This window comes from Lagenorhynchus albirostris, chromosome 9 (assembly GCF_949774975.1).
Source record: "Lagenorhynchus albirostris chromosome 9, mLagAlb1.1, whole genome shotgun sequence".
NCBI lineage: Eukaryota > Metazoa > Chordata > Mammalia > Artiodactyla > Delphinidae > Lagenorhynchus > Lagenorhynchus albirostris.
The window spans coordinates 59819268-59831388 of record NC_083103.1 but is presented as its reverse complement, the minus strand read 5'-3'; the positions used below and the strand labels follow the sequence as shown (position 1 = coordinate 59831388).

Here is a 12121-nt window from a genome sequence, read left to right as displayed (position 1 = left end):
GCATGTGGGAACTTCCCGGACCGGGGCATGAACCCGTGTCCCCCGCATTGGCAGGCGGACTCTCAACCCCTGCACCACCAGGGAAGCCCCTAAGGTGTAGTTTTTATTCAAGGTTTAATTTTCATCAAACATTATAATAATTTTATTTATCTGTGGTTATATCTGTCCAGCTGACCAAGCGATTCCCAGCTGTCCTTATATGCACATAAGCTCCATCAATGGTCTTGGTAAAAAAGCTGAGCCCTCCTTCATAACTCTGATTACTTGCAGAATGAAGGGCCAAGTCCTTGGTATTGTTCCTCATTTCATAACCCCAGCTGGTCTTTCAGCTTCATATCCTGCCATAGGCCCCCGCCTCCCCGCGCCTTCCCTGTACACATATACTTTTAGCAACATAGAACATAGAATTGAAGTTGACTGTGTCAGAAATTGTGTCTGGAATACCATCCCTCTTCTCCGCTAGTTAAACTCATACCTCTATCCCAGCTGAAATGTCAACTTTCTTGACTTTAGTTGGTCTTTTTTCACATGTACTATTTTGTATGTGTCTCCTCAGCTAGATAGCACTGTCCAGTACCCAGAAGAGCCCATAAAAATATAAAGTACAAAATAAATATTTGTTGAGGGAGTGAATGGATGACTATCCAATGAAAACCCAAACAAAGCAAAGTCTACCATTATTTAATTGACACAAATCATTTTTTGTTTATTTTTCTTTTTATCTTTTAATTCTGTTCTTTACCAATTATATTTCCTCTTCTTTCAGTGTCTTCAAATGTTGTTGATTTAGTAGGAATATTTGATTTCGTTTATCCAAAATAACTGAATCAGGAGACCAGACAAAGGATAAGCACATCACTCGGGCACATCAAGGCTCTGGGTACATGTGTGATGCCAGTGTTGTAAAAGGCTCCTTGGGATGCATGGCTTGTGGTTATGAGGTTTCCCTGCTCTTCATTACCCTCCTACTCCCACCCGAGCCCCTCTGACTGGAATGTGAATCCTGAGGGCATTTTACTATGTGATGTAGTGAGGAAGGAGAATGGGTCCTTTCAGGCTGTCATTTTCCTCACTGGTGAAAGTAGAAATCAGTGTTTACTGAATTAGTCAGGGTTCTCTAGAGAAACAGAATCAATAGGATGTGTCTGTGTGTGTGTGTGTGTGTGTGTGTGTGTGTGTGTGTGTGTGTGTGTGTTATGTATATCTTTCTCCACAGAGAGAGATTGATTAATTTTAAGAACTTGGTTCATATGATTGGTGAGCCTTGTAAGCCCAAAATCTGCAGGGTTGGCCAGTGGGCTGGAGACCCAGGGAAGAGTTGCAGTTTGAATCCAAAGGCAGTCAATTTGCATAATTCCTTGCTCAGGAGAGGTCAGTCTTTTTTTTTTTTTTTTTGGCGGTACGCGGGCCTCTCACTGTTGTGGCCTCTCCCGTTGCAGAGCACAGGCTCCGGACGCGCAGGCTCTGAACACGCAGGCTCAGCGGCCATGGCTCACGGGCCCAGCCGCTCCGTGGCATGTGGGATCTTCCCGGACCGGGGCACGAACCCGTGTCCCCTGCATCGGCAGGCGGACTCTCAACCACTGCGCCACCAGGGAAGCCCCAGTCTTTTTTTACTATTTGGGCCTTCACCTGACTGGATGAGACCCACCCACGTTATGAAGGGTGAAGCTGCTATACTCGAAGTCCACTGATTTAAATGTTAATCCCATCCAAAAAACATCTTCACAGAAACATCTAGAATGTTTGACTATTTTGGACACCATGGCTCAGCTGAGTTGACATGTAAAATTCACCATTACATCTACCAAGGTTGTTGTGAGGGTTAAATATGGTAATTCAGGAAAGCACATGCATGGTGCCTGGAACATTAGGAAATTAAGGAACTTAATAGAGTAAATGCTGGTTCCTCCCCTGCTCTCTCTTAAAACCACACTCTCCGTAGTGCTATACCTTTCAGGTTGATCCAGATGCTGACAGTTGTGGTAATGTCTGTTCTAGAAACCTAGTGGTCAGTCATCTACACTCAACTATTCTTACTTAACTACTGAACAGTGTTTATGTGAGAGCTCTGCATCTTGGCCCAGCATTGAACTCATGGCTGCTGACTCCTGCAGGGCCTTCCCACAGCTCCTTCCTTATCTATTGTGAGACCATCACAGTGGACTAAGCTATTTTGATTTATGTATGTCCCTTACAGTTCTACTTTCAATTCCTTTTCTGGGTTTCCCTTTCTTGTCATGGTGGCCCTGATGTCTAGTAAAACGGAGCTGTGTCAGGCCTCTTGGAAGGGCCTATTGCTTTTTCTCCTCCTCGTCCTCTTTTCATTTTTCCCTTCTTCTCTTTTTCTTATTGGTTCATCTGTTGATGGCCTTACCCTGAGGCCTGGAGCATACCGTCACAAATATTATGTGAATTCTGAACTGATTTCTGTTTTTGCTCACAGAATCATTGTCAGAAGGGGTCATTGTAGTCCACCCCTTAGATATGATGAATTGACTGTGATCAAAATTATGGAGGGTTAAGAACTTGATAGAACTTGAATACCATACAGGTTTGAGAATGAATTCTGTTTCTAACACTACCTGAGTAACTTCAGACAAGTTACTCTGAGCCTCCATTTTTATAATCAGCCAAATAGGGATAATTATACTACTCATCTCACAGACTTCTTGTGAAATGAACTGATATGTGTAAAGTGCTTATCAGGCACAGTTTAGATCACTTGGTAAACACTCAATAAATGGTAAATGTTATTTTTATTTTATCTTGCAGTTTCTTAATATGGCTTTTAACTTACCTCCTCTCCACTCAGAATAAAATATTTAAGTCATTCCTTGTCATACCTAAAATAATTATTCTTGAAAATATGAAAATCTTTGTGAATTCTTTTCTGTTACATAAGTAGTACATATGTGTCTTTTTACCAGTGGCATATAATATAGTACACTTGTAAATAAGGCATAGAAATTAATTGTTTTCCTCACTTGAAATCATTTTCTTTCACATAAGACTGATATATAAAGAAAGTCATCTGAAGCTATTTCTGTTTTTTTTCTATGCTATTTTGAGTTTTGGTAAATTGTGGAGGGGAAAATATATGATAATAAATGTATCCTTTTAGGTTTTTGCAAATACCATCTCTTCTTGATAATAATACTAAATCTAACCTGTCTTTCTGATAGAAGAGTTTTGAATATTTTATCAGTTAATGCTAAAATGTAATTTCAGCAAAAATTTTAGATTTTGTACTGTCATGTTTGTATCCATCAGCATACAGGGACTTTGTGCTTTAGCCACATAAAACACATTTTCAAAATTTGAGTGCTAGTATCAGCCCTGCCACTAACTTGTGTTAATATTGATACCTTGGGCAAATTGCTTCGCTCTAGATCTCAGTGTACTAATATGTAAGATAAGAAGATTAGATCTGCTGATCTCTGATGCATCTGTAATTCTGTTCACAACTGCCTCCTGTCTATAGGGCATTATATCAGGAGCTGTGGAGATGTAAGCACAAGTTCTATTTTTTGCCCTACCCATTAATTGCCTTTGGTAAATCAGACCTAAACAATTTTTCCATGTCAACTTTGAATAAGATACAGACTCAAATCATGTAAAATGTTTTTTAAATTAGCTCTCCCACTGATACCATATTTATAACATAGAACATTGTATTTATGTTTATGATTTTAAAGTTTGCTTGGTTGAAGGTGGATTGGAGAAGAAAGAAGAATCAGAGGTAAGAAGAATAACTGATGATATGTGTTATTTGTTTTCCTTCCCAGTGCCTTGCATGGTACCCTCTACATAGTATTTCTTAATAAAGATTTTTTGAATAGAAAAAATTGGCTATAAATTAAAATGAATATGGAGTAAGGGGGGAGAGTAAATTGAAATATACAGTGCATAAGTGTCTAATGCATTAATAATAATAATAATCTGCTACCACTTATTGAAATATTTATATGCTCTAGATACTGTGCTAAATACTTAATAGACATTCACTTATTTAATCCCTATAGCCATCCTACAAGGTAGATGCTATTATTGTCCAGCTTTATAGGTGAGAGAACTATCATACAGAGAGGTTAAGTTACATGTTCAAGGTAAACCACTTATCTGTACCATTTTGTTTTTCTAAAAATAAACTCATGAGTTCTAAAATGAATGTCATTACCCTGCTTGTTGTAGTAAGCAGGATAGGCTAGGTTGTGCTGCAGTAACAAAACTCCAAAATTTCAGTGATTTAACCCAATAGAAATTTGTGGCTCACAGTGTATTTCCATTCAGGTGAGCAGAGGGTTCTGCTCATTACATTCACTTAGAGACTGAGGGTCTGATAGAGGCTTCCTCTCAATTTATGCTTTCACGATCAATGTAGCAGTGGAGAAAGAACATAGAAGGCTTCTGCTAGCATGTAAATGCTCCAGCCTGGAAATGATAGGTCACTTCCTTTCATAAGTCATTGGCCAGAACAGGTTACATTGCTTTCTCTAACCACGGGGTGGGGAGACAAAAAGTATTGACTCTGGAGTGCCTAGAAGGAGAGAAGGCACTAAAGACTGCCATACTTCATCAGTCACTTACTCACCTACCCATCCACTTACTCAATGTTTATCTAATTCCTTTTATATTTCAAGCACCAGGCTAGGTCCTGGGGAGGCAGAGATGATTACATCCTGGAGGACTTCACATTACATTTTTTGACCATTCCAATAGCACATACTTAAGTTGTATCTGAAAAATATGGAAAAGGACTAATAAATTTGTAATGTCTTGGCATTTATTTGATGTTACGGAAAAACCCGAACGAACATTTTGGCCAACCCAATATATGGCTGCAGCTCACAGATTGCTTCAAAAAATAGCCCTAAAGTGAGGCTGGTCTGCTTAGTATTTTCTTGCTCAGCTTACCATCATCATATATATGTACATATATACATATATGTACACATTGAAGCACATAATAAAAAAGGGAATTAATTTATTCATATTGTCATTCAGTAATTAAAAATAATTGTTTTGGGGCTTCCCTGGTGGCGCAGTAGTTGAGAGTCCGCCCGCCGATTCAGGGGACACGGGTTCGTGCCCCGGTCCAGGAAGATCCCACATGCCATGGAGCAGCTGGGCCCGTGAGCCATGGTAGCTGAGCCTGTGCGTCCGGAACCTGTGCTCCGCAACGGGAGAGGCCACAGCAGTGAGAGGCCCGCGTACCGCAAAAAAAAAAAATAATAATTGTTTTGCTTTTTTTTTTTTAATAAAATAAACAATATATAGATTTATACAAAAAAATCTTACTTGTGCTTTGTAGGTATTAGATAATTGTCCATCAAAACAGGAAAATTCTGCATTGGGGAATATATAAAAATCTTTTTTTCTTCTATTTCACAATTTAAGAAAAGTCCTAGTTATTGTTTATGAGCAGCGAACAATGAAATTTATTGATTATCTAATCTGGGCCAGATATTATGCTAAAATCTTTTACATACTGGTTAATTATTACAATCACTTTTAAAAATAGATGGCTTCATTGAGGTTCATATAGGCTAAATGTCTCGATCAAGCTATTAAGGGAGAATATTGTGAGTTATATTTTAATCTGTTGCTTCCAAGATCTATGACCTTTCATTCAGTTGACACCATGATGCCTCTATGTTGTAAGCAGTAGTAACAAAACTCACATCTCTGTATCTATTTATATTCCACATTCAGTCTTTACAACAATCCTGTGAGGTAGATATCATCCTCATTTTTAGATGTGAAACTACCAAGGTTCAAAAAGATCAAAGAAGGAAACATCCAAAATATCCTACTTGTAAATCTACTGGTTTTTCACTGTAAATATATCATTGTAAGTGATTTGTGGTGTATCCATTAAATGGAATATTATTACCTGTTAAAAATGATGGTCTTGAAGTATATCTGATGATGTGGAAAAATAGTCATGAATTAATGATGTGAAAAAAACAAAATGGAAAACTGAATGTACAATGTATTTCCAGATTCATTTACTCAATTTTTTTTTAAGTGCCTACTATGTGCCAGGCACTATTCTAGGCAGTGGGGAAAGAGCATTAAAAGCATTGGGAAGAGCAAGTACAAAAACCATGAGGTAGGTGTGTGCCTGATGGGAAAAACTGCAAGGAGGCCAGTATGGCTGGAGGGATGTGCCCAAGGGAGAGAGTAGTAGGGGATGAGGACAGTGAGGAGGAGAGAGAATGTACATACTCCTCTAGTAGAGAAGGAAGGCAAATGAACTAGGGAAATAGAGTTTGACTGCAGGGCCGTTGTGAAGTCTCATGCAAGTTAGTAAGACCACATGACATGGCTGTATGTTTCTATAGCTACATTCAGTTTCTTGGGTATGGGTGTGGGGTTGGTGGAGAATTCTTTTCAACTAGGATTTTGCCCTTTTGCCAAATGAGTAAAACAAAATGAGAGAGAGACATGGAAGCTGAGGGGTGTATGCAAAGGAGTTATGGACCACAGGATTTAAGCCAAGTAGGGAGGTGAGTGAGGATGGGGTGAGGGACAGTGAAAAGGTGGATAATGTGAGGTTGAAGGATTTGGAGAATCATAGTAGAAGAGGGAATGAGCTGGAAAGATAGAGGAAGTAGAATGCTTAAAATTGAGGGTGTGGCAGGATTACAGTTACTGGGAGTGACAAGGTCTAGGGTTTGACCATGGGTTAGTGACCAAGGTAGGTGAAGGACAAGGTCCTTGGAGGAGAGGAGCAAAAGGAACTAAAGGGCCAAGATACTGAAGTCACTAAGAGTTGTTTTTTTTTTTTTAGTAAGTATTTATTTATTTATTTATTTATTTATTTTTGGCTGTGTTGGGTCTTCATTTCTGTGCGAGGGCCTTCTCTAGTTGTGGCAAGCAGGGGCTACTCTTCATCACGGTGCGTGGGCCTCTCACTATCGCGGCCTCTCTCATTGCGGAGCACAGGCTCCAGACACGCAGGCTCAGTAGTTGTGGCTCACGGGCCCAGTTGCTCCGCGGCATGTGGGATCTTCCCAGACCAGGGCTCGAACCCATGTCTCCTGCATTGGCAGGCAGATTCTCAACCACTGCACCACCAGGGAATCCCATCACTAAGAGTTTTGAAAGGAGTTATGTTGGAGCGACAGTGAACAAGGAGCTAAAATCTTCAAGGCATGAAGGGAAGTGAACCAGGGGTCAGTAGATGATTGTAGTGAGAAGGGTAGTGGGGTGTTATAGTTTGATGACATGATATTTAAAGGTAGCGAATTGGGGAAGATGGAGGAAGAATTAGGAACAATGGAAATACCTATTCCACCTCCAGACCCAGTGGTGGGAGAGGTCTGAGAGAAAAATCAACTACCAATTGAGAGGGTCAGATATGTTTAACAATATGTTTATAGCTGCACAGAGAAAGAGTAGAAGAAAATATACTAAAATAGTAACAATGGTGGAAAGATCTGTGATGTTTCATTTTATTCTTTATACTTTTCTGTATTTTTCACATTATCTGTGATGAATCTGCATTGTTTTATAATCCATTTAAAAAGAGTATTATTTAAAAAAAAAAAAAAAAAAGCAGTTGCCCTGTCCTGGCTCACACAGGCAGTATGTGGCAGTGTCAGAACCTGGGCCTCAGGACTCCAGACTGCACTACCCAGCACCACATCTCTGGGTAAACGCTCAGACTACTCTTGTTTCTCTTTCATTGCCTGGCTATGGCTGCTTTGCCATTTTTTCCTTTAATATTTTACATCCTTATCTTCCATACACAGCTGAAACAAGGATGAAGAACGCATTTGAGTGGAGATAGAGGAAAAAAAGAACAATGGCCCTTTATAACCCCATTTTAACCTAAGGTTTTACTGAAAGGAAGGGGAGAAGAGGGTGACAGGAAAGAAGAAAGGTTTCCAGAGGAATTGTACATGTTTCAAAGAGACGGGGAGGAATTCAGGCCACCTAAGTAGAACCAAGGCATATATTTTCCCTAAGTCTCCAACCCCTCCTATCTGTACTTTTCACAGATAGGAGCCCATGGTTCCTCTCATGGCTGCTTTGCAGATCATTCCCAAATCCATAATTGTAGATCGATCTGTCTCTGTCTCACTTTTGGCATATTTCTCTAAGAATAATCATAATAGTAATAATCGAAAATATTTATTGGGCTCTTACTATGTACAAGGCAGTGTTCTAAACACTTTACATATATTAGCTAATTAATTCTCACAGTGACCTCACGAGGTCTCGGTACTGCTATCCCCAATTTATAGATGGAGAAACTGAGGCACCAACTGCGTTTTAATTACTACCTCATCTGCCTCCTTATATTTCTACTTGGATCTGTAGTTCTAACTCAAAACCAGACATATCTGGTTAAGTGGTGACTTTCTCCTGGTGGCGCTATTATCATTTAAAAAAAATTATTGAGGGCTACATATATGCCAGGCATGGTTCTTGAGACAATAGTTGGACTGCTCGTGTGGAGCTTATTTTCTGGTTAGGAAGTAGATAGTAAGCAAATAAACATTAAATAAATAAGATAATTATAGATTGTAATGATTGCCTTGAAGGAAATAAGCAAGGTGATATGTATGTGTAAATATGGGTACAGCAGATGGGAAAGGCTTATCTCAGGAAGGTTTCTCTGAGGAAGGGACACTGGATCAGAGAGGGAACAGAAAGTATAAAGTCCCTAAAGCTTGAAACGTCAGGTATTTTTGGCTCTTCTTTCTCCCATATTCTTTGTAACAACAAGTTACGTTGATTCTATTCTCAGAGTATATCTGTTATTTTCACTTGTATGGCCGTCATGCTTTGTTGCAGCTTCTATTACTGCCTTCTTGGACTGGAAGAGTCTCTTAACTGGCCTTCCTTGCAACCTACAGTTCCCCCTCCACTGCAGTCCCCATGGGCCACATTAATCACCTCCCCTCCAGTCAAACCACTCTTCCGCTCAGGACCTGCAATGATTCCTGATTGTTTGCTTTATTAAGAACAAAATCCTGTATGTTTGAGGCCTTCCACCCTTTGGCTGCAACCCACCTTTCCAGTTTGCTAATCTGTTCTCCACACATGCCCATTTCTTTCCTGTTTCTATGCTTTAATCCACATTGTCCCTTTGCCTGGAATGCCTCTCCTCTGGCCCTTCCCTCCTTTATCAACCCCTTGCATTTTTTAAGCCCCATCTCAGACACTGCCTCCTCCAGGAGCCATTTCTTAATCGCCCAGAAAGTGTGTGATTGGTCAGATCTTTCTTTGTACTTCTCTCATGGCATGTGTCTTACTCTAGCCTTGTGTTAAAACCTTTTGTTCCCTTTTTAAAGCAGGAAGCCTGTCTTGAAGGATCCATACCCCTCCACAGCATACAGCACGCTCTTTTACTTAGAGTGTCATCTGCACAAACGTTTTTTGAATCTATATCTTCCCCCTTCCCTTTTTCTGCTTCTCTGCACATTGCAGTAAGGAAGGGGTGTGTATGTATAGGGAAGGAAAGAGTGTGGAAACTTGATTCTCAACTGTCTAAAAGGCTTTGGGGGAAGAAGGTAGGAAGCCAGGCAAATAAAAACAGGCTTACTTGTTCTCATCCTCTTATTTGGATGATCTGGAAGCTGGTTGTCTGTACTGACCCTTCTCCCAAAGTATCTACATAGAAGGAGTCGTGGGAGGGAGTGCCGCAGCCCCTGTTTTTTCTGCTTTGTGTGAGGATGTGGGCTAGGGGAAGGGTGAAGAATGAATGTATCAGGAACAATATCTCCTTAAAAGCTGCTTCTGTGGTGGCTGTGTACTGCCTTTGTTTATTAGAGAGCTAAAGTAAAGGGAGTACTTTTTATGGTTTTGGCTTTTCATTTGTAAACAGAGGCTAATTAACTATGTGTATTTGTAAATCCTTGCTGTCTATTGTGTATGAATCAGTTAGTTCCAAGTTGCCCTTCAGTGCTGTGACTGGAGAGAAGCAGCTGCCCTGTCTCTGTCAGGCTCATGATCTCTTTCTTGCTGCTTGTATTGTGAGGACTGCCCACGTGGGGTTAAGATAAGGCAGATTTATTAAAGTCAGATTTCTTTAGGAACTTTTCCCAGAGCAGCCCTGCAGTTTGGTTATATGATACAATTTATATGTGTGAAAGTATAACTATTACAGAAGTTATGATAGCTAACATTTATAGAGTAAAGCAGCACAGTTATATATTCATTCAACAAATATTTATTGAACTCTCCCTATGTGCCATATACTGTGTCAATAGCTAGGGATAAGGGGAAAACAAAAACGTACATCATGAAGCTTACAGTTTAGTGGGAAAGAAGATAGTGACAAGTAATTACAAGTGTGATGTGTGTTTTAAGGAAGTAGTTTGCTGCGGAATCTATGGTACGGTCCTAAGTCTTGCGTATTAGGGCTTCCTCTGGTCAGTAATGGTGTTAAAGCAGAGACAAGAAGCTGAGTAGGAGTTGGCAAGGAGAAGGGAGGTGATGGAGATTTCTGTCCAGGTAGAGGATGTATCATGTACAACATACTAATTTAGGAAAGAGTAGGAGGAATTGAAAGGAGGTCAGTAAGACTGGGACAGGGGGCAGAGATGATGAGGCAGGAGGTGGGCGATCAACACTGTGAAGTCAGTGTTGTCACTATTTCCACTTACACACTCATGATGTGGGTATTCCTTCTTTGAAGCTTTCATTGACTTTAAGAACATAACTTGGTGTTGAGTTGGTGCTGGGACAGAGCACTGCTCTGTTCACCATAGTACGACATGTTCACCTTGTGACAGGTACTGCATATGTGCTCTTCATATAATTATCTTAAACCCTGCATGAAGGTACTACATCTCTTTTACAGAGGAATAGAGGGCTCAGAGATGAAGTAATTTTATTCATGATCACATAGCTGATAAATGATAACACCAGGATTTAAACTGAGCTTTTGTGTCATCAGAACCCATACTCCATGTTGCCTCTGTAATAGCTGTATTTCTGGAATAGATAGAAGATTTCGTAATTTATGGTCTGATTTAGAGATAGTTGTGGAAGTCATATTATATTAAGGAAATCCAGATTACACATTAATAAAGTTGAGGAATAAGAGGAGTTTCAATTCTCTTTTTAACAGCAAGTTGGGTGATTTTGGAGAGTAAAAAGAAACATAACAGAGTTTTTAACAATACAGAGCTTTCTTCTGGCTTTGGTTTTCTGTTATGGAAAGAAGAATTTAAATGAATGGGATTATAGGATTATATGGTAGCTCTAACTACCATATGATCCTGCATTCCCATTCCTAGGCGTATACACAAAGAAAACCATAATTCAAAAAGATACATACACCCCAGTGTTCATTGCAGCACTATTTACAATGGCCAGATATGGAAGCACCCTAAATGTCCATCGACAGAGGAATGGTTAAATATGTGGTATATATACACAATGGAATATTACTCAACCATAAAAAAGAATGAAATAATGTCATTTGCAGCAAGATGGATGGACCTAGAGATTGTCATACTGAGTGAAGTAAGTCAGAGAGAGAAAAACAAATACCATATGATATTGCTTATATGTGGAATCTAAAAAAAATGTTACAAATGAACCTATTTACAAAACAGAAATAGAGTCACAGATGTAGAAAAAAAACTTATGGTTACCGGGGGGGAAGAGGGGGCAGGGATAAATTGGAAGATTGGGATCGACATATATAACTACTATATATAAAATAGATAACTAATAAGGACCTACTGTATAACACAGGGAACTCTTCTCAATACTCTGTAATGACCTACATGGGAAAAGAATTTTAAAAGGAGTGGATATATGTGTATGTATAACTGATTTACTTTGCTGTACAGCAGAAACTAACACAACGTTTTAAGTCAACTCTACTCCAATAAAAGTTAATTTAAAAAAATGAATGGGAACTACGTTAGTAGCAGAAGGGGACTATGACACCTGAGACAAAATGTACTATGAAATATTTTTGGGTGGCTCTGTACATTCTAGAGTAAAGGATGTTAAGAGACCTCCATTGATGATCACAAAAAGGCATTCTCCATGGGGAATAAAGTAATGAGGTCACTACTGTGGAACTTTGTCCCCTTAAGCTTGGTGCTTAATACAGTTTACCATAAATACATTAGCGAATCCTCCATTT

At 39.5% G+C, this 12121-nt stretch overlaps 1 protein-coding gene across 6 annotated transcripts in view; it reads left to right on the top strand.

Annotated features, from left to right (window-relative positions):
* The window catches only part of PRCP (prolylcarboxypeptidase), a 77372-nt gene that overhangs the window by 4199 nt on the left and 61052 nt on the right, over window positions 1-12121 (top strand). Inside the window, exon 2 of one of the 6 annotated variants that reach the window (XM_060160138.1) lies at window positions 3699-3742. The exons of the other annotated variants lie outside the window; for them this stretch is intronic. Coding sequence (XP_060016121.1) covers window positions 3699-3742 — 44 coding nt within the window. The remainder of the gene's footprint in view (window positions 1-3698; window positions 3743-12121) is intronic. 6 annotated transcript variants of the gene reach the window in all.